General features: G+C 46.3%; 2 protein-coding genes across 2 annotated transcripts in view; one reads left to right on the top strand and one right to left on the bottom strand.

Annotated features, from left to right (window-relative positions):
• Positions 1–6649, top strand: part of nudt6 (nudix (nucleoside diphosphate linked moiety X)-type motif 6) — a 28621-nt gene extending 21972 nt beyond the window's left edge. Inside the window, exons 4-5 of the mRNA XM_084338619.1 lie at positions 3977–4031; positions 6199–6649. Coding sequence (XP_084194745.1) covers positions 3977–4031; positions 6199–6563 — 420 coding nt within the window. The 3' untranslated portion in view covers positions 6564–6649. The remainder of the gene's footprint in view (positions 1–3976; positions 4032–6198) is intronic.
• A 3736-nt stretch (positions 6650–10385) lies between these two features.
• fgf2 (fibroblast growth factor 2) overlaps positions 10386–23332 on the bottom strand; it is a 28975-nt gene continuing 16028 nt past the window's right edge. The window contains exons 2-3 of the mRNA XM_084338621.1: positions 16469–16572; positions 10386–10967 (exon numbers count right to left, since the gene is read on the bottom strand). Of these exons, the coding sequence (XP_084194747.1) occupies positions 10782–10967; positions 16469–16572 (290 nt within the window). The 3' untranslated portion in view covers positions 10386–10781. The remainder of the gene's footprint in view (positions 10968–16468; positions 16573–23332) is intronic.

Below are 23332 nucleotides of genomic sequence, written 5' to 3'. Positions count from 1 at the left end.
CTGGAACCTGGTTAAAATGTTAAAATGAGGTTGCGACTGGGTAGCGCAGTGGACTAAGCACTCGCCTACCACCGCAGAGACTCTGGGATCGAATCCAGCTGTCAGCGGTGCCTCCGGCTTGGTCGGTCGTCCATACTAACACAATTAGGCAGTGTCAGCGGGTGGGAAGCCGGAGGGGTGTGTGTCCTGGTCGTTGTAAACAGCGACTCCTACTGGTCGGTCAGGTCGCCTGTTCAGCAGGGAGGGGATCTGGGGGAAATAGCGTGAACCTCCCCACGCGTTACGTTCCCCCGGTGAGAGTCCTCGCTGTCAGGTGAAAAGAAGCGGCCGGCTGACTCCACATGTATCGGAGGAGGCATGTGGTAGTTCTACACCCTCCCCAGGTCGACAGTGGGGCAATGCACGCAACGACCAGGAAGGGAATTGGCAACGACAAAAAATTGGGATGGGTGAAAAATACAGAAAGCCAAAGATAAAAAAATTATAATAATAGTTAAAATGCTGGAACTGTAACAATGTGTTTGGAATTCAGAATCGGAGGTAAGCTCACCTCACAGTCTGCTTCCCAGTGTCCCAGGATTAATGGAATCACACTGAAATAAATTGTCTTCCAAAAGGTGCATTTACTGGTTTTATGTTTTATAGGTGAAGTATCTATTATAGGTTTGGTCTAATTAATTCTCTTTTACTTTGGATTCATTGGAACTTTGATTTAGGGGGGGGGTACAGGCAGCATGGGGGGGAGGGGAGTGGGGGGTACAGGCAGCATGGGGGAGGGGGAGGGGGAGGGGAGGGGGGGGGGGTACATACAGTACACTACCTGGAGAACATACAGTACACTACATGGGGAACAGGAGATACACTTTACAAGCGCTTCTCTCCGTTTTGCCACCTGTGCCGTTACTGCCGTTGGTCTTTTGTAGGGCAGCATGTTTCTGAGGGGAGAAGCGGCAGAATGAGCCTCAGTTTGGTCGACGGCACCCTTGTGCTCAATACTGCCCCCTATTGAACGGCCCTCGATCAGTAGCAGAGGATGAATGGTGCTGGTTGTCCCCGCCTCACGTCTAAAAGCATCCGTCATTAGGCTTGTTTACCTGGGCTGTTGCTTCCTGTTGCTCCGGGTCCGTCTATGAAGCACGGGTCAGATTCTTCTCCGGCGACGCCCCTAACACTTGACACAACGTTACTGGACTTCAAGCACACATACCAAGAGCAGTGTTTATATTTAGCTGAACACACCCGTTGTGTGTGTGCGTCTGTGCTAGCTCTCAGTGAGCTGCAGTGCTACTCCCTGCCATGAGGTGGACCTATAGCTCTGTTTAGTGCTACTCCCTGCCATGAGGTGGACCTATAGCTCTGTTTAGTGCTACTCCCTGCCATGAGGTGGACCTGTAGCTCTGTTTAGTGCTACTCCCTGCCATGAGGTGGACCTGTAGCTCTGTTTAGTGCTACTCCCTGCCATGAGGTGGACCTGTAGCTCTGTTTAGTGCTACTCCCTGCCATGAGGTGGACCTATAGCTCTGTTTAGTGCTACTCCCTGCCATGAGGTGGACCTGTAGCTCTGTTTAGTGCTACTCCCTGCCATGAGGTGGACCTGTAGCTCTGTTTAGTGCTACTCCCTGCCATGAGGTGGACCTGTAGCTCTGTTTAGTGCTACTCCCTGCCATGAGGTGGACCTGTAGCTCTGTTTAGTGCTACTCCCTGCCATGAGGTGGACCTATAGCTCTGTTTAGTGCTACTCCCTGCCATGAGGTGGACCTGTAGCTCTGTTTAGTGCTACTCCCTGCCATGAGGTGGACCTGTAGCTCTGTTTAGTGCTACTCCCTGCCATGAGGTGGACCTATAGCTCTGTTTAGTGCTACTCCCTGCCATGAGGTGGACCTATAGCTCTGTTTAGTGCTACTCCCTGCCATGAGGTGGACCTGTAGCTCTGTTTAGTGCTACTCCCTGCCATGAGGTGGACCTGTAGCTCTGTTTAGTGCTACTCCCTGCCATGAGGTGGACCTATAGCTCTGTTTAGTGCTACTCCCTGCCATGAGGTGGACCTATAGCTCTGTTTAGTGCTACTCCCTGCCATGAGGTGGACCTATAGCTCTGTTTAGTGCTACTCCCTGCCATGAGGTGGACCTGTAGCTCTGTTTAGTGCTACTCCCTGCCATGAGGTGGACCTATAGCTCTGTTTAGTGCTACTCCCTGCCATGAGGTGGACCTGTAGCTCTGTTTAGTGCTACTCCCTGCCATGAGGTGGACCTGTAGCTCTGTTTAGTGCTACTCCCTGCCATGAGGTGGACCTATAGCTCTGTTTAGTGCTACTCCCTGCCATGAGGTGGACCTGTAGCTCTGTTTAGTGCTACTCCCTGCCATGAGGTGGACCTATAGCTCTGTTTAGTGCTACTCCCTGCCATGAGGTGGACCTATAGCTCTGTTTAGTGCTACTCCCTGCCATGAGGTGGACCTGTAGCTCTGTTTAGTGCTACTCCCTGCCATGAGGTGGACCTGTAGCTCTGTTTAGTGCTACTTCCTGCCATGAGGTGGACCTGTAGCTCTGTTTAGTGCTACTCCCTGCCATGAGGTGGACCTGTAGCTCTGTTTAGTGCTACTCCCTGCCATGAGGTGGACCTGTAGCTCTGTTTAGTGCTACTCCCTGCCATGAGGTGGACCTATAGCTCTGTTTAGTGCTACTCCCTGCCATGAGGTGGACCTATAGCTCTGTTTAGTGCTACTCCCTGCCATGAGGTGGACCTATAGCTCTGTTTAGTGCTACTCCCTGCCATGAGGTGGACCTATAGCTCTGTTTAGTGCTACTCCCTGCCATGAGGTGGACCTATAGCTCTGTTTAGTGCTACTCCCTGCCATGAGGTGGACCTATAGCTCTGTTTAGTGCTACTCCCTGCCATGAGGTGGACCTATAGCTCTGTTTAGTGCTACTCCCTGCCATGAGGTGGACCTATAGCTCTGTTTAGTGCTACTCCCTGCCATGAGGTGGACCTATAGCTCTGTTTAGTGCTACTCCCTGCCATGAGGTGGACCTATAGCTCTGTTTAGTGCTACTCCCTGCCATGAGGTGGACCTGTAGCTCTGTTTAGTGCTACTTCCTGCCATGAGGTGGACCTATAGCTCTGTTTAGTGCTACTCCCTGCCATGAGGTGGACCTATAGCTCTGTTTAGTGCTACTCCCTGCCATGAGGTGGACCTATAGCTCTGTTTAGTGCTACTCCCTGCCATGAGGTGGACCTATAGCTCTGTTTAGTGCTACTCCCTGCCATGAGGTGGACCTGTAGCTCTGTTTAGTGCTACTCCCTGCCATGAGGTGGACCTGTAGCTCTGTTTAGTGCTACTCCCTGCCATGAGGTGGACCTATAGCTCTGTTTAGTGCTACTCCCTGCCATGAGGTGGACCTATAGCTCTGTTTAGTGCTACTTCCTGCCGTGTCAAATGGATGTTGAAAATATTACATTCTTGATCGAATGGCTTTTACAGGACGGGCCAGAAGTACCCTGTCGAACTAACCAGGCGTTTACAGACAGCAGCACACTGTAGTATTACAGTGTACAGTGTACAGTGTAGTAAGGGCAGTGGCGTCGTTTCAGTAAAAGCCAAGGTATGGCAAGGAGGGAGGGTGGCAGTTGCGGCCGGTGCTACGTATAGTTGGAAGGCCGCGGGGGTGTTGTAGATATTTTTTTAAATCAGTTGTGCAATAGTCAATTTTGGTGAGTTGTTTTCTATACAATTCACATATGACAAGTCATAACGCTGTGCGAGTCTCGGAACGTGCCTACTGCGTTGTGTCATGTGTGTGTGAGAGAGAGAGAGAGAGAGAGAGAGAGAGGGCTAACCTTCTGTATTGTCACAGTGAAAGGGTTAACCGGCTGTTGTGTGGCAGTGAAAGGGTTAATGAACTAATAAGGAGCAACACTAGATTCTAGATGTAGTAGAATTTGTTGTTAAATTTGCTGTGTTGCTCATTTGATTCCAGACCAGGAACGCATGGAAGTTCCCTGGTGGCCTGTCTGACCCGGGAGAGGATATCGGTGAGGATCACACACAACACACACACACACACACACAACCGAGCAACACACACACAACACACAACAGAGCAACACACACACAACCGAGCAACACACACACAACAGAGCAACACACACACAACAAACACACAACAGAGCAACACACACACAACAAACACACACACAACACACAACAGAGCAACACACACGACAGAACAACAAACACAAGGGGGCGCTCCAGTAGCACACCACATAGCGCGCTGAGTCGCCAAGCGGTCGCCCCGGGTTCGATTCCCCGACCCGGTGGCCATGTGCCGCATGTCTTCCCCTCTTCTCCTCCCGCCTCACCCTCTCTCCTCTGTCGGTCCTGCGGGGCCAAAAGGTCCTGCGTTGACCAGAAAAGCTGGAAATGCTACAAATATAATCTAAAAAAAAAGGGGAGCGTGTCTATGTTCCCCGGGTCCTATGTTCCCCGGGTTCTATGTTCCCCGCTTTGATTGATTGATTGAAAATTTTAGACCACCAGCCCTGATTCCAAACTCTAACCGTAACCAGTTCGAAAGAGGGCCTAAGCTTAACCGTTCGAAACAAGGCGGACATTAATAATTAATAAAATAATAAAATTTTATAAAATTTTCAATCTATTAATCAATCAAAGCGGGGAACATAGAACCCGGGGAACATAGGACCCGGGGAACATAGGGATGATCCCAAAAAAAGAACAACAAACACAAAAGGCCAGATTCACCGCAAAGTAGGTAGTTTGGGAGAAGAATAGCATGGTTCTTAATGTTTTTTGCAAGTAATAGGGGTGGAACGGTACGCATTCGAACCGTACACCGTTCGGTACGACCTCCATGGTTCGGGCCGTGTGTGTATTGTTAGGTTAGCTAACGTGCGTTATCCGCGAGCTAACCGTGGAAACGTTCACAGCGAAGTGACTCCACGACACCAGTTCCATCAGTGGGGAAGGGGGGGTATATTGACGAGGCTTGACAACAGAGGTTCAAAGATAACTTCACGTTTATTAGCTGTTGGTTTATATTATATCATCAGGGCTTCTCCAGGTTCCAACCGTGTTACTGTTGACTTTTACTTCCTCACGTGACGTCACTTCAGATACGGCTACCAAGACTCAAAAAGCTAAAGCCAGTCGAGTCGATTAGGTACCATGCAGCGAAGAGCGGCATAAGAGAATACTTCATAATGTTTCATGCAATTAAAAAGTAAATATATATTTAGTACACATGATTTATTTATTTTAAATAACACTGACTTTTCCTTTTTGATAAGAAAGTCTAGTGCTCGTTGAGCATATGCATACTTTATGTTGATGGCCTTAATCAGCGATGCCTCCCCTCTCGCTCCTTGCTCTAACCGTCACTGTCAAAATAATGTGCCTGATGTCAAACTGCCTCATTCTTTCAGTTTCTGCATGACTACGTCCTTGAGAATAACTGAACAGTTGGATTATTTTTAGGCTATATATCTTATGCTGATGTGTGGTATTTTTGGAGTGTTACCTTTTTTTTTTTTTAATAAAAAACAACGTATACCGAACCGGAAACCGTGACACGAACCGAACCGTAGATTTTGTGAACCGTTCCACCCCTAGTGTTCAGTATGTGATTTTTAATTGCATACTTTAAGATGTAGATTTGGAAGATGATTTTAAAGCTCAGAAGTTATATATATACTGTATATACATATATACCGTATATAAATGTTCATACTTGAATGAATAAACTCCTCAGAGAAAATTGGGATACTTAATGTGTGGAGTATGAACCCTCCTACAGTATCTAGCTGGTTCCTTCAATTCAGTAATGATGCTTATTTAATGATGTAATATAATATAATATGATGCTTATTTAATGACGATGAACAGACATTACATTCACATGAACTGCACGAAGTCACAAGCACATAATAAGAAAGCTCATTTACAAAAAAGAAAAAGACCCAAAAGCAGCGTCAATTGTTTGTCTGAAGTACAATATCAGTTTGTAGTTTTCTACAAATATATAGTATATATATTATCTATATACTGTATTATTACTAAAATATAAAAATAGTCTGTCCAATTCTGGAAACTGCCATTTTCTTGGCCTCTCTGTATATCACTTCCAAGATGATTGTCATTGATTGATTGATTTATTAACGACCCCGTCTCTCTCTCTCACCCCAGGTGCCACGGCGCTGCGCGAGGTCTTGGAGGAGACGGGCGTGCGGGCGCGGTTCCGCTCGCTGCTCGCCGTGCGGCAGCAGCACCGCCTGCCCGGAGCCTTCGGCGTGTCCGACCTGTACGCCGTGTGCCGCCTCAGCCCCCTCAGCTACGCCATCACGCTCTGCACCCAGGAGTGCGCGCGCTGCGAGTGGCTGCCCCTGGCCGAGCTGGCCCGCAGCGCGGAGGCCACGCCCATCACCGCGCGCCTCGCCCGCCTGCTGCTGCTCGGCCTGGAGCACGGCTTCCAGCACATCGACCTGCCCATGGAGGAGCTGGGGTCCTCGGGGAGCTGCTACCAGCTGTACCACCGCCAGCTGGAGCCCTAGCCCCTCCATCCAGAGAGAGAGAGAGCCTGGCCCCCTCCATCCAGAGAGAGAGAGAGCCTGGCCCCCTCCATCCAGAGAGAGAGCCTGGCCCCCTCCATCCAGAGAGAGAGCCTGGCCCCCTCCATCCAGAGAGAGAGAGAGCCTGGCCCCCTCCATCCAGAGAGAGAGAGAGCCTGGCCCCCTCCATCCAGAGAGAGAGCCTGGCCCCCTCCATCCAGAGAGAGAGCCTGGCCCCCTCCATCCAGAGAGAGAGCCTGGCCCCCTCCATCCAGAGAGAGAGCCTGGCCCCCTCCATCCAGAGAGAGAGCCTGGCCCCCTCCATCCAGAGAGAGAGCCTGGCCCCCTCCATCCAGAGAGAGAGAGAGCCTGGCCCCCTCCATCCAGAGAGAGAGCCTGGCCCCCTCCATCCAGAGAGAGAGCCTGGCCCCCTCCATCCAGAGAGAGAGAGAGCCTGGCCCCCTCCATCCAGAGAGAGAGCCTGGCCCCCTCCATCCAGAGAGAGAGAGAGCCTGGCCCCCTCCATCCAGAGAGAGAGCCTGGCCCCCTCCATCCAGAGAGAGAGAGAGCCTGGCCCCCTCCATCCAGAGAGCCTGGCCCCCTCCATCCAGAGAGCCTCGTCACTCTCAATTAGGGATGCCCCGATCGGTATCGGCCGATATTCAGTATAAATATGAGATTGGGGAATTCCGATAACGCTTTCTTTTCGCCGATTGCGGAAAAAAACGATCGATGACGCGGCCAATTCTCAGCGGAGTTGGTGTGATTGTGGCATGTTAAGTAACCTAAAACATGGTGTCGGCGCTGTGGAACTATTACAAAGTGTCTGAGACAGATCTGCGATGGATGCCAGGATAAAATACCTCGTGGGGGGAAGCAATGTAAAACGTTTCAACACAACACATTTAATACGACACTTGAAGTCCCAGAGGAGGGTCACCCAGAGGGGCATGGAGCGTTCGTTAAGCTCACCGCGGACGGCGCGGAGTGAAAAGAAAAAGGCAGATTAAGAACCAAAACGACCGCTAACGCAAACCACTTTACAGAGCATCCGTGTGTATAACCGTGATAGTCAGAAGGCTAGGCGATCACAAGAAAAGTCCTGAAATTGATAGGGCTGGACGACCAGCCATTAAGTGTAGTCGAGACGACGCACTACTCTCTCACATTGAGCGAGCCCCGCTACTCTCGCCCCCAGCTGGTCACTGAAGGGCACAACCAGCACGCTGTAAAGACCCGCCCTCTGATTCGCAGACTGTGGGTGGGGGAATGTGATTGGACCAAAGCAGAGTTGACAGACACACACACAAACAGTGCAGTCAGACGCTGCTGTCTCGCAGATAATACAGATATAATACATATGAAAATGGTTCAAATTCATTGAATTCAGCTCAATTCGATTTCAAACGGCACACAGTCTTTTTTATTATGTATAGGTTACTAATAATTATTTAATAAATATGAATGAACCCAAATCCCAGTTTTTACAGTATAACAAAACCATATCTATGAGCCGATATGGCTCATAGACGATCGGTGATCGATATCGGTGGCAAAAAAACGTGATCGGGGCATCCCTACTTTCAATTCAAAACATCTAATTACTCTCAATTCAAAACGTCTAATCACTCTCAATTCAAAATGTCTAATCTCTCAATTCAAAAGGTTTAATCACTCAATTCAAAATGTCTAATCACTCTCAATTCAAAATGTCTAATCACTCTCAATTCAAAACGTCTAATTACTCTCAATTCAAAACGTCTAATCACTCTCAATTCAAAATGTCTAATCACTCAATTCAAAAGGTCTAATTACTCTCATTCATAATTCGTAATATTGGAAGGTCTTTCACTAGGTCTGGGCATTATGGACAGACATAGAGATAGATAATCTGAAGTAATAGGTTATATACATATACACAGTATATCACAATATCTGCCAAGGTATGGTAAATCACGTTAATCCAATGGATTGTTTATGTGTGCGTGTGTGTGTGCGTGTGTGTGTGTGTGTGTGTGTGTGCGTGTGCGTGCATGGATAATGGAATGCATATCAAACTGAAACTCATTTTCACTTGACGTTCTCAAAGACTTGATTCATTCATTATTGAACAACACGATTTGTGTATCGCAATTCACAATATATTATGAAATGCACACTAATAAAGATGATAAACAATTAATATTTGTTAATAGGTTTAAGTCTAAAGGAATGTTGAGAATGAATGCACTGGAAGTCACTATAGTTTGAAACTATATTTTGAATTGGAAGTGAGGCTGTCACCCTTGTTGTCCTGTGTCTCCATGGTAACCCTGTAGTCCTCCTGTGTCTCCATGGTAACCCTGTAGTCCTCCTGTGTATCCATGGTAACCCAGTTAGCATCACGGCACATGGACGCCAATATGATTTGTACTTGGAAGTATATTTATTATGACTGGACTGCGTTTTATTTTTAATTTACATTTTTAAAATTGAATTTTTTTTAAAATGTCTTCGCCATGTGATTCACTGTTACTGCTAAAGGAATCGTGTCTATAGGACTTGTGATCTCAGTAAGAGCTGTAGGACTTGTGATCTCAGTAAGAGCTGTAGGACTTGTGATCTCAGTAAGAGCTGTAGGACTTGTGAAGTAGTCTAGATATTATAAGAGTGAGAAAGATAATTCCTGTGAAAGAAGTACTGATATATGCTGTAGTGTGTTGTGTTGCAGTGTGCTGGGTTTATATTGTGTGTATTTAGTGCTGCCTCGTAATATGTATTGTTTCGTTTTTTTCTCAAGCCTTCACTTCCTCCATTTCTTTCTTTCAAGAATCATTGATAACCGTTTAAAAAAAGTCACATTGTTTCCCAAATCTGCTCTTCTTTAACATTAAAACATTGCTTGAGTGACACCAAGTTGTTTTTGCCGACTTCAGACAAGAACACTCTTAAAGTACCATGTTGTTCGCCCCCACACACACACACACACACACACACACACACACACACACACACACACACACACACACACACACACACACACACACACACACACACACACACACACACACACACACACACACACACACACACACACACACACACACACACACACACACACACACACACACACACACACACACACACACACGGTCAAACTCACAGTGCAGCCACCGCCATGTTGGGTCAAACTCACAGTGCAGCCACCGCCATGTTGGGTCAAACTCACAGTGCAGCCGCCACCATGTTGGCTCAAACTCACAGTGCAGCCGCCACCATGTTGGGTCAAACTCACAGTGCAGCCACCGCCATGTTGGGTCAAACTCACAGTGCAGCCGCCACCATGTTGGGTCAAACTCACAGTGCAGCCACCGCCATGTTGGGTCAAACTCACAGTGCAGCCGCCACCATGTTGGGTCAAACTCACAGTGCAGCCGCCACCATGTTGGGTCAAACTCACAGTGCAGCCGCCGCCATGTTGGGTCAAACTCACAGTGCAGCCGCCACCATGTTGGGTCAAACTCACAGTGCAGCCACCGCCATGTTGGGTCAAACTCACAGTGCAGCCGCCACCATGTTGGGTCAAACTCACAGTGCAGCCACCGCCATGTTGGGTCAAACTCACAGTGCAGCCGCCACCATGTTGGGTCAAACTCACAGTGCAGCCGCCGCCATGTTGGGTCAAACTCACAGTGCAGCCGCCACCATGTTGGGTCAAACTCACAGTGCAGCCACCGCCATGTTGGGTCAAACTCACAGTGCAGCCACCGCCATGTTGGGTCAAACTCACAGTGCAGCCGCCACCATGTTGGGTCAAACTCACAGTGCAGCCACCACCATGTTGGGTCAAACTCACAGTGCAGCCACCGCCATGTTGGGTCAAACTCACAGTGCAGCCGCCACCATGTTGGGTCAAACTCACAGTGCAGCCGCCACCATGTTGGGTCAAACTCACAGTGCAGCCGCCACCATGTTGGGTCAAACTCACAGTGCAGCCGCCACCATGTTGGGTCAAACTCACAGTGTGGTACATGTTGGGTCAAACTCACAGTGCAGCCACCGCCATGTTGGGTCAAACTCACAGTGTGGTACATGTTGGGTCAAACTCACAGTGTGGTACATGTTGGGTAACGGTGATAGAAATGTTGTCTTTGTTGTCCTTATCACATAATTGGTTTTTCCCTTTTGTAATTAGTTATTTTTTCCAAAAGTAAAAAAATATCTCTTTGACAAAATCCCAGATCAGCACTTGGAAGACATGGGTAGGAAAAGGACCGCCTTCTGTCCCGGGCTCGTCTTGTTTCCGGGCTTGTATTGTCCCGTCCTCTTCAGAGCCACGTACATGTCGGGGTACTTCCTGGAGCGGTAGGTGTTGTAGTTGTTGCTCTCGAGACGCTCCAAGAAGTAGCATTCATCTGTCGCTCGTCTCTGAAGAGGAAGAGAGAGAGAGAGAGAGAGGACTTAGTAAGAAGTAGCATTCATCTGTCGCTCGTCTCTGAAGAGAGAGAGAGAGAGAGAGAGAGAGAGGACTTAGTAAGAAGTAGCATTCATCTGTCGCTCGTCTCTGAAGAGAGAGAGAGAGAGAGAGAGAGAGAGGACTTAGTAAGAAGTAGCATTCATCTGTCACTCGTCTCTGAAGAGAGAGAGAGAGAGAGAGGACTTAGTAAGAAGTAGCATTCATCTGTCACTCGTCTCTGAAGAGGAAGAGAGAGAGAGAGAGAGAGAGAGAGAGAGAGAGGACTTAGTAAGAAGTAGCATTCATCTGTCGCTCGTCTCTGAAGAGAGAGAGGACTTAGTAAGAAGTAGCATTCATCTGTCACTCGTCTCTGAAGAGGAAGAGAGAGAGAGAGAGAGAGAGAGAGAGAGGACTTAGTAAGAAGTAGCATTCATCTGTCACTCGTCTCTGAAGAGGAAGAGAGAGAGAGAGAGAGAGAGAGAGAGAGAGGACTTAGTAAGAAGTAGCATTCATCTGTCACTCGTCTCTGAAGAGAGAGAGAGAGAGAGGACTTAGTAAGAAGTAGCATTCATCTGTCACTCGTCTCTGAAGAGAGAGAGAGAGAGAGAGAGAGAGAGAGAGGACTTAGTAAGAAGTAGCATTCATCTGTCGCTCGTCTCTGAAGAGAGAGAGAGAGAGAGAGAGAGAGAGGACTTAGTAAGAAGTAGCATTCATCTGTCGCTCGTCTCTCAAGAGAGAGAGAGGACTTAGTAAGAAATTTATTTTTATTTGAAATTTGAAATTTATTTGAAGGATAAACCCCTTGAGATATGCTATCTCGTTTTCGAGGGGGTCCTTAACATAGGATACAAAACATACAATACAATACATAACAAAACAAAAAACAAGACAACAAATGCACTTATACACTGACAGACGCTCTCCCAAGCTCACTCCCACAATCCACACTGATTCATCCCAAGAGGATCACCAATATATATATATATGTTCCCTTATAAAACACAAACAAAATTATAATTTGATCTGAAAACGACATTTAAGCCCTAACACAGTAAATCAATAACAGGTGCAAGTAGTCTGTAGATGAGTGAACAAAGATATCTTGAATAACCGGTAAGAAGTAAGAGATCTGAGTGAACTAGGCAGTTTGTTCCAATCAGCTGGTGCTTTATATTTAAAGGCAAGTCGACCGATAGCTTTGATGGTTCGAGGTATACTAAAGAAAGGAAGATCCGTGTGTCTTAAATTATAAGTTGAACTATATGGTGTTAAGAACTGCTTTAGATAGGGGGGATAATTAAAGTAAATACATTTGTAAACAAAAAGCAACCAATGAAAATGTCTTCTGAATTGGGGAGAAAGCCAGTTTAACAACTCAAACATAAGACAGTGATGGGTTCTATAAGGACACCTCAATATAAATCTGCAAACACTATTATAAGTAACATTTAAAGGACGGAGATTTGTTAGTGTGGTGTTTTGATAGACTATGTCTGCGTAATCCATTATTGGAAGTACCAGCTGTATAATGATTCTTTTCCTAACCTGAAGAGAAAAACAGTTAATAGAACGATACAATATTCTCAGGCTACAATTTGTTTTCTTCATCACAGCATCAATATGTGACTTGAAGGTGAGTTGAGAATCAAGCCAAAGACCCAGATACTTATATTCATCGACATTTTCAAGAGGAGCATCATCTAAAAACTTAATCGACAACTGATTTGATATTTGCGCTAGATTTGATCTAGTACCAAACAGCATACTATAGGACTTCTTCTTATTTAATAAAAGTTTGTTAATAGATAACCATTTCTGGACAGCATCAAAATGAGTCTGTAAAGAGAATTTGTTGTATATCAGACTTAGAAGAATAAATCACTGTATCGTCAGCATACAATTGAGTAAGACAGTCAGATGGTATCAGGGTGAGATCATTAGAGAGAGGACTTAGTAAGAAGTAGCATTCATCTGTCGCTCGTCTCTGAAGAGAGAGAGAGAGAGAGAGAGAGAGAGAGAGAGAGGACTTAGTAAGAAGTAGCATTCATCTGTCGCTCGTCTCTGAAGAGAGAGAGAGAGAGAGAGAGAGAGAGAGAGGACTTAGTAAGAAGTAGCATTCATCTGTCGCTCGTCTCTGAAGAGAGAGAGAGAGAGAGAGAGAGAGAGAGAGGACTTGGTAAGAAGTAGCATTCATCTGTCACTCGTCTCTGAAGAGAGAGAGAGAGAGAGAGAGAGAGAGGACTTGGTAAGAAGTAGCATTCATCTGTCACTCGTCTCTGAAGAGGAAGAGAGAGAGAGAGAGAGAGAGAGAGAGAGACTTGGTAAGAAGTAGCATTCATCTGTCGCTCGTCTCTGAAGAGAGAGAGAGAGAGAGAGAGAGAGAGAGAGAGAGAGAGAGAGAGAGAGAGAGAGAGAGAGAGAGAGAGAGAGAGAGAGAGAGGACTTAGTAAGAAGTAGCATTCATCTGTCACTCGTCTCTGAAGAGAGAGAGAGAGAGAGAGAGAGAGAGAGAGGACTTGGTAAGAAGTAGCATTCATCTGTCACTCGTCTCTGAAGAGGAAGAGAGAGAGAGAGAGAGAGAGAGAGAGAGAGAGAGGACTTGGTAAGAAGTAGCATTCATCTGTCGCTCGTCTCTGAAGAGAGAGAGAGAGAGAGAGAGAGAGAGAGAGAGAGAGAGACTTAGTAAGAAGTAGCATTCATCTGTCACTCGTCTCTGAAGAGAGAGAGAGAGAGAGAGAGAGAGAGAGAGAGAGAGAGAGAGAGGACTTAGTAAGAAGTAGCATTCATCTGTCACTCGTCTCTGAAGAGAGAGAGAGAGAGAGAGAGAGAGAGAGAGAGGACTTAGTAAGAAGTAGCATTCATCTGTCGCTCGTCTCTGAAGAGGAAGAGGAAGAGAGAGAGAGAGAGAGAGGACTTAGTAAGAAGTAGCATTCATCTGTCACTCGTCTCTGAAGAGGAAGAGGGAGAGAGAGAGAGAGAGAGAGAGAGAGAGAGAGAGGACTTAGTAAGAAGTAGCATTCATCTGTCACTCGTCTCTGAAGAGGAAGAGGAAGAGAGAGAGAGAGAGAGAGAGAGGACTTAGTAAGAAGTAGCATTCATCTGTCGCTCGTCTCTGAAGAGAGAGAGAGAGAGAGAGAGAGGACTTAGTAAGAAGTAGCATTCATCTGTCACTCGTCTCTGAAGAGAGAGAGAGAGAGAGAGAGAGAGAGGACTTAGTAAGAAGTAGCATTCATCTGTCACTCGTCTCTGAAGAGGAAGAGGAAGAGAGAGAGAGAGAGAGAGGACTTAGTAAGAAGTAGCATTCATCTGTCACTCGTCTCTGAAGAGGAAGAGGAAGAGAGAGAGAGAGAGAGAGAGAGGACTTAGTAAGAAGTAGCATTCATCTGTCACTCGTCTCTGAAGAGAGAGAGAGAGAGAGAGAGAGAGGACTTAGTAAGAAGTAGCATTCATCTGTCGCTCGTCTCTGAAGAGAGAGAGAGAGAGAGAGAGAGAGAGAGAGAGAGGACTTAGTAAGAAGTAGCATTCATCTGTCACTCGTCTCTGAAGAGAGAGAGAGAGAGAGAGAGAGAGAGAGAGAGAGAGAGAGTACTTAGTAAGAAGTAGCATTCATCTGTCGCTCGTCTCTGAAGAGAGAGAGAGAGAGAGAGAGAGAGAGAGAGGACTTAGTAAGAAGTAGCATTCATCTGTCGCTCGTCTCTGAAGAGAGAGAGAGAGAGAGAGAGAGAGAGAGAGAGAGAGAGGACTTAGTAAGAAGTAGCATTCATCTGTCACTCGTCTCTGAAGAGGAAGAGAGAGAGAGAGAGAGAGAGAGAGAGAGAGAGAGGACTTAGTAAGAAGTAGCATTCATCTGTCACTCGTCTCTGAAGAGGAAGAGAGAGAGAGAGAGAGAGAGAGAGAGAGAGAGAGAGAGGACTTAGTAAGAAGACTAGGAAGTACTTCTTTACGTGCGAATACCTCTGTGCCATACTCTGGCTAAATGGAACATCAGAAAGAAAACCAGCCTGTGTGGGATTGTGTTATTATTATTATTATATCTTATTATTATTATTATTATTATTATTATTATTATTATTATTATTATTATTATTATTATTATTATTATTATTATTATTATTATTATTATTATTATTATTATTATTATTATTATTATTATTATTATTATTATTATTATTATTATTATTATTATTATTATTATATCTTATTACTACCTAATACTTGTGGCAGTGCCCCACAGTGAAGAGTTTTTGGCACAAGGTTATTTTAAGACTATCCTCTATTCTCGATGTTAAAATACCCTCATGTCCAAGAGTCTGCCTCACGCAACGCACCATAATGGAACATAATAGCTAAATGATATAGATTTGATTTCGGAATAATAGCGTGTACAGGCAAGAAACGGCAACGTCTATAGTGGAATTGACGTATGAGGCTATAACTCAGCATTTCATGAATGACCCCAGACCGCTCTAAAACCATACTTATATTCACCACGGTATAACACGGGAACGTATGGTTGGAAAAACTTATTCTTTTTCACATATTGAACGATAGATATGTGATGTCAAATGGGCCATGGTATTGTATCCATAGCTATAATATAGAATATAGTTATAGCTCTACAAACAAGGTGACGCACTCCTACCTTGCTACAGCAGGCCGCGTCTAATGGCTGGCGCTGAATGAGTTAACTGTTTATTCATATGTTTTGTATTATGTAACATGTTTGGTAAACACAACTGCTATTTTGTTTTTATTTATGATAATGTAATATAAGATTCATTCATATAATAAATAAATAGAAACGTACAGTAAAACAAATCACTCTCGTCCAAAACTACATAGTACACCTTTAATTCAAAATTATTATTTATTATTATACATTTTTTGATCCACTTTTTCTCCTCTTTTTCTATTTTTCTCCCATCCCAATTTAGCCGTGCCAATTCTCCCCTCCCCTGTCTTGAACGTTGCTCGCATATGCCCCCCACTGGCCGGTTGTAGGGAGGATAGAAGCCTTGCATCACATGTCCCCTCCGGTACACGAGGAGGCAGCCGGCCACTTCTTTTCACCTGCCAGCGCGGACTCTCATTTGGCGAGGTGTAACGTGTGGGAGGCTCACACTGCCCCCGCCATTTTCCTGTCTCTGCTGTGCAGGCGCCCTGACCGACCTGTAGGAGTCGCTGTCCACAACGTCCAGATTACCACCCATCCACTTCCCACCCGCTGACTCTGCCAAGGAGTTAGTATGACGGCCGGCCCAAGCCGGAGGCAACGCCGACGAACCCGGTGTCCCTTGCGTTGGTGACGAGCGCAATGTCCGCTGCGCCACCCAGCCGCTTATTATTATTATACATTTTTACTTTGAATACATTTCTCATTATTTGTAAAGTACTGATTATATCATCCTCTAAAAATGAGACTGTTTTACAAGCAACTATCAGTGATATTGAATGAGGGTGGATCAGAACTCACCGCTCCGAACAGCCTCCCGTCTCGGTTCATGGCCAGGTAGCGGTTGGCAGAGAGGCCCTTCACCACCACCTCGCCCACGGAGGTGGCCTGCAGCTGGAGCTTTACTGGGGGGTGGACACAGAGGGTTAGGATCAGAGAGGCCCTTCACCACCACCTCGCCCACGGAGGTGGCCTGCAGCTGGAGCTTTACTGGGGGGTGGACACAGAGGGTTAGGATCAGAGAGGCCCTTCACCACCACCTCGCCCACGGAGGTGGCCTGCAGCTGGAGCTTTACTGGGGGGTGGACACAGAGGGTTAGGATCAGAGAGGCCCTTCACCACCACCTCGCCCACGGAGGTGGCCTGCAGCTGGAGCTTTACTGGGGGGTGGACACAGAGGGTTAGGATCAGAGAGGCCCTTCACCACCACCTCGCCCACGGAGGTGGCCTGCAGCTGGAGCTTTACTGGGGGGTGGACACAGAGGGTTAGGATCAGAGAGGCCCTTCACCACCACCTCGCCCACGGAGGTGGCCTGCAGCTGGAGCTTTACTGGGGGGTGGACACAGAGGGTTAGGATCAGAGAGGCCCTTCACCACCACCTCGCCCACGGAGGTGGCCTGCAGCTGGAGCTTTACTGGGGGGTGGACACAGAGGGTTAGGATCAGAGAGGCCCTTCACCACCACCTCGCCCACGGAGGTGGCCTGCAGCTGGAGCTTTACTGGGGGGTGGACACAGAGGGTTAGGATCAGAGAGGCCCTTCACCACCACCTCGCCCACGGAGGTGGCCTGCAGCTGGAGCTTTACTGGGGGGTGGACACAGAGGGTTAGGATCAGAGAGGCCCTTCACCACCACCTCGCCCACGGAGGTGGCCTGCAGCTGGAGCTTTACTGGGGGGTGGACACAGAGGGTTAGGATCAGAGAGGCCCTTCACCACCACCTCGCCCACGGAGGTGGCCTGCAGCTGGAGCTTTACTGGGGGGTGGACACAGAGGGTTAGGATCAGAGAGGCCCTTCACCACCACCTCGCCCACGGAGGTGGCCTGCAGCTGGAGCTTTACTGGGGGGTGGACACAGAGGGTTAGGATCAGAGAGGCCCTTCACCACCACCTCGCCCACGGAGGTGGCCTGCAGCTGGAGCTTTACTGGGGGGTGGACACAGAGGGTTAGGATCAGAGAGGCCCTTCACCACCACCTCGCCCACGGAGGTGGCCTGCAGCTGGAGCTTTACTGGGGGGTGGACACAGAGGGTTAGGATCAGAGAGGCCCTTCACCACCACCTCGCCCACGGAGGTGGCCTGCAGCTGGAGCTTTACTGGGGGGTGGACACAGAGGGTTAGGATCAGAGAGGCCCTTCACCACCACCTCGCCCACGGAGGTGGCCTGCAGCTGGAGCTTTACTGGGGGGTGGACACAGAGGGTTAGGATCAGAGAGGCCCTTCACCACCACCTCGCCCACGGAGGTGGCCTGCAGCTGGAGCTTTACTGGGGGGTGGACACAGAGGGTTAGGACCTGCAGCTGGAGCTTTACTGGGGGGTGGACACAGAGGGTTAGGACCTGCAGCTGGAGCTTTACTGGGGGGTGGACACAGAGGGTTAGGACCTGCAGCTGGAGCTTTACTGGGGGGTGGACACAGAGCTTTACTGGGGGGTGGACACAGAGGGTTAGGACCTGCAGCTGGAGCTTTACTGGGGGGTGGACACAGAGGGTTAGGACCAGCAGCTGGAGCTTTACTGGGGGGTGGACACAGAGCTTTACTGGGGGGTGGACACAGAGCTTTACTGGGGGGTGGACACAGAGCTTTACTGGGGGGTGGACACAGAGCTTTACTGGGGGGTGGACACAGAGCTTTACTGGGGGGTGGACACAGAGCTTTACTGGGGGGTGGACACAGAGCTTTACTGGGGGGTGGACACAGAGCTTTACTGGGGGGTGGACACAGAGGGTTAGGACCAGCAGCGCGGACAAGAAGGAAACGCTTATCGCTTACGGTGGGAAGTTTAACCCTTTCACTGTCACACTACAGAAGGTTAACCCTTTACTATTACCCGTCGGTAGTGTGATAGTAAAGGGTTAACCTTCTGTAGTGTGACAGTGAAAGGGTTAACCTGCTGTCGTGTGGCAGTGAAAGGGTTAACCTGTGTATTGTCGCAGTGAAAGGGTTAACCGTTTGGTAGTGCAGCAGTGAAAGGGTTAAGCCTAGAGGAATATATAAAATGGTATGTTTACCAAATCTGTAGCAAGATGGGGGGAAAAAGCACACAAATATGGCATTTTATTTTTAAACAAACCCGGCCACATTGAAACAGTAATTATGTGCCAATAATGTTGAACATAAAGTGCATTATGGTTATTATTGTACATTAATTATAATCTCTAACTATCTCTCTCTTTTTTTACTTTTAAAAGAAACTCATTAAATCAGTAAAGAACTTTTCAAGAGCAATTGTTTTCATAGGAAACACAGCGATACATTCATATATCCATCCATCCACCATATATCTACAGTATCTGACTGCCCTGTTTAGTTGAACTGATGTAGCTGAATGAGTAAAGGCTTCCCTCCTGTATAAAAACCACGAAGCAAACCCTGATGAAGACTCCTGTGTGCCCCTGATGAAGACTCCTGTGTGACCCTGATGAAGACTCCTGTGTGCCCCTGATGAAGACTCCTGTGTGCCCCTGATGAAGACTCCTGTGTGACCCTGATGAAGACTCCTGTGTGACCCTGATGAAGACTCCTGTGTGCCCCTGATGAAGACTCCTGTGTGCCCCTGATGAAGACTCCTGTGTGCCCCTGATGAAGACTCCTGTGTGCCCCTGATGAAGACTCCTGTGTGCCCCTGATGAAGACTCCTGTGTGCCCCTGATGAAGACTCCTGTGTGAGTTGAAATGGAGCCGGAGGACCTCCCTGTTGTAATAAAGGGGTTTTAATTCACAATCAGTGTCTCTGATTCATTGCAGACGGCCACCTCTACTATTGAACCTCCATTATACAGTAAGTAAGCTGGACAGCCTCTGTATTTAATCTTGTACAAAAATCATATTCACCGATAAATCTGCCTGCCAACTGAGCAGAGATGACATGAAGCCAAACTAAAAGGAAAGAATGTTCTTGTGAAGAAGAAAGAGAGAGAGCTCAGGGTAAATGAGGCGATCCAGTGGAAAGGTCACACACTGGAAAAAACCCTCAGCTCAGAACTCGGCAGAATCTGCACCTGGCTCTGATAAACTATCATTACACATGGGTAAAACAGAGTCCATTCTCTTTGGATCAAATAACAAACTCAGCAAGACCGACGGCTTCTCAGTCACAGTGGGTGACAATATTGTCACAAGGAAAGATGAAATTATCTACCTGGGTTCCATCCTAGAGGCTAATCTTTCCTGTGACAAAATGGCATCCAATGTAATAAAAAAAAGTCAACCAACGAACCCGATTCTTGTACCGGATCTCCTCTCTGGTAAACAAGAATACCCTGAAGACTCTGGCAGGAGCACTCATTCAAGGGTACTACGACTATGCTTGCACCTCATGGTACCAAAGCACCTCAAAGGCACTAAAAACAAGATTACAAACATCACAAAACAAACTGGTCAGACTACTGCTTGACCTTACCGCCAGAACCCACCTCACCCCTGCCCACTTTGACAACCTAGGATGGCTTAGAGTAGACGACAGAGTACAGCAACTTGCAATGGGCCTGGTCTACAAGATACACTACACCACTAAGGTACCCATGTACATGTCAAATGTCAAGTTAGACCGCGCTCTCAAGATACGACACTGGGTGCTGAAATCCCATTAAGTATTATATAAAAGAAGCAGTGAAGCCAGACCAGCACTCTCAGGTTCAAAATTTAATGGCAGCCTGAAACAAACATGTTTCGGAAATATGTATTCCTTCTTCAGTGTTATAGCTTGCAATGGACTTGCAGTCAAGATAATGGTTATATACACACACATGGTTAATTACACACAGGTGGTTAATGATTTGGCAGGAAATGACATCACAGCGCAGGTGTGCCTGAGTCTATTGGTCCTCAATGACAAAAGAAAAGACCTATCAAAATAGAGTCTGTTAGTAAATACAAATTATACAAATATACCATGTATAAAAGACATATAAAAAGACATAAAAAACACAAAAGCAAAAGCAAAAATTGCATTACATTACCATACCAGAAACTTGCTATGTAACATGCCCATAGTTTATAGGGCTAATTTAGCCCCTATACTTTTTTCTTTCTTTTAAGCATCAAAGGATAAACATACCTCTTGGAGGAAACAACCACTTGGATTAAACCATATAGATAAAAGGTACTTAAAGGAAACAGGTTAAAACGTTCTCTTCATTCATTCCTCTAGGTTCTATGCAATCAAACAGGTGGATATAATAACATTCCCGTTGTAACAGTAACTTATGTCTGTCTCCCCCTCTCGCGGGCCTGTGGACTAACTCAAGTCCCATATATCTGAGATCGTTAACGGTATGTTTACACCTGGAAAAGTGTCTAGCTACTGACGACTTTATATCTGAATTTCTCACTGAACACTTATGTTCACTGATTCTTGTTTTAAAGGCTCTGGTTGTCTTCCCCACATAAGAAAAATCACACGGGCATTTTAGTAGATACACCAGATTGGCTGAATTACACGTGATACGCCCTTTAACAGGTATTTTTTTGTTCGTTTTCGGGTGCGTGTAAAATTTCTCTTTAATCATGCCTTGACACTGTAGTACACAGGCTTGACATGGAAAATTTCCATCAGGGATATTAGACAAAAAATGTGTAGGTTTCCTTACGGGCAAGTCGGTTTTAACTAATAGGTTGGATAAATTCGCTTGTCTTTTATAAAAGTAATTAGGCGAATGTTGAAACGCTGTCCCTATTATTGGATCCGACTGTAGAATATGCCAATATTTATTGACAATGCTCCGTATGCCTTTCGTAATGGGGCTAAAAGTGGACACGAAAGATACTTTGTCTGTGTTTTCTTTTTTCTTTTTGGGGATAAACAACGAGGCCCTATCAATCAGCTTGGTTTTATTCAGGGCTTTACGTGTCAAATCGACACTATAGCCTCTGTCATGAAAACTGCTTCTTAGAACTTCTGCTTGTGCAGTAAATCTATCTTCAGTGTCGCAAATTCTCCTATAACGGAGTATTTGGCTGAAAGGTAGACTATTTTTCAAGGCAGGAGTGTGGTAACTGGAATAATGTAAGAATGAGTTACGGTCTGTCTCCTTTTTGAAGACCTCTGTATGTAAAGAAATACCATCCGGGGCTTTCTTGATCAAAACATCTAGGAAAGGTAAAGTATGTATATCAGACTTTAATGTAAACTTTATAGTTTCTCTGCAGGTGTTCAAGTACTCAAGGAAGGCATCAAGATCAGACGATGTACCAGACCAAATAAAGAACATATCATCGATATATCTCATATAGGATTTGACGAATTTCTCAAACGGGTTATTATTAAAAATGTGGTCAGACTCATACTTGGACATGTACAGATTGGCTAGGTTCACAGCGGCTGGGGAGCCCATGCTGAGGCCTCTGTTCTGCAAGTAGTATTTATCTTGGAATCTAAAATAATTCCGAGTTAGTACTAGGTCGGCTAGATTAACTAGCGCTTCTGTGGAGGGGAGTAATTCCTCTCTCGAGTTTAGATAAAAACTCAGTGCGTCCAGCGCGTCAGCATGTGGAATGCTGGGGTATAAACTGACTACGTCTATGGTAACTAATAAGTCCAGGGGACTAATATTACAGGTCGAAAGTTTGTTCAAAAATGTAGTAGTGTCTTTCAAATAACCACGCTGAGAAGAGGCCAAATCCTTAATATGCGAGTCAACAAATTGCGAGATTTTTTCTGTAGCGGAACCTATACCAGAGACGATCGGTCGACCAGGAGGGTTAACCAGATCCTTATGGATCTTCGGTAAAGTGTAAATAATAGGCGTAACTGGGTACTCTACGAACATAAACTTAAATTCATTTTCTGTAATCACCTCTGCCAATCTAAGGCTTTTAAGGGTAGTCTTAATTTCCGCGGAAAATTTAAATACTGGGTCTGTATTTAAAAGGGTATAAACCTCAATATCGTTCAATTGTCTATTGATCTCGGATACATACAAACTCTTATTTTGGAGCACGATTCCGGAACCTTTATCGGCTTTCCTAAAAATTAAATCATCGTTCTTAATAAGATCCTTGAGAGCTGCTGACTCTGATTCTAATAAATTAGGGTAAAGGTGGGCTTTGTGACTGGTTTCACATAATTTAAGGACATCAAGTTGTACCAATCTGCAGAATGTCTCCACTGAGGGTGGGTTGAGATGAGGGGTAAACACGCTGCGTGGTTTAAATACCTTTCTTTTGGAGCAAATGGTATCCGGCTCTGTTTCTGGCCTATCATCAACATCATCACATATAGGCACACAGGTTTATCGTTTGTCCCGGCTCGGAAAGCGGACTCCTTTACCACCAAAGTTGAGTTATTTAAGTTTTTTAGAAACATTAAGTTAAGAGCATTTTATGCCAGAGGTTTGGATAAGAGAACTCAATATGTTACTAATGAAAATGTGCCTATATGTGATGATGTTGATGATAGGCCAGAAACAGAGCCGGATACCATTTGCTCCAAAAGAAAGGTATTTAAACCACGCAGCGTGTTTACCCCTCATCTCAACCCACCCTCAGTGGAGACATTCTGCAGATTGGTACAACTTGATGTCCTTAAATTATGTGAAACCAGTCACAAAGCCCACCTTTACCCTAATTTATTAGAATCAGAGTCAGCAGCTCTCAAGGATCTTATTAAGAACGATGATTTAATTTTTAGGAAAGCCGATAAAGGTTCCGGAATCGTGCTCCAAAA

This window comes from Notolepis coatsorum (assembly GCF_963971535.1).
Source record: "Notolepis coatsorum genome assembly, contig: SCAFFOLD_129, whole genome shotgun sequence".
In the NCBI taxonomy this organism is placed as follows: domain Eukaryota; kingdom Metazoa; phylum Chordata; class Actinopteri; order Aulopiformes; family Paralepididae; genus Notolepis; species Notolepis coatsorum.
Note: the sequence above shows the minus strand (reverse complement) of the source record. Positions and strands in the feature narration are given on the sequence as shown.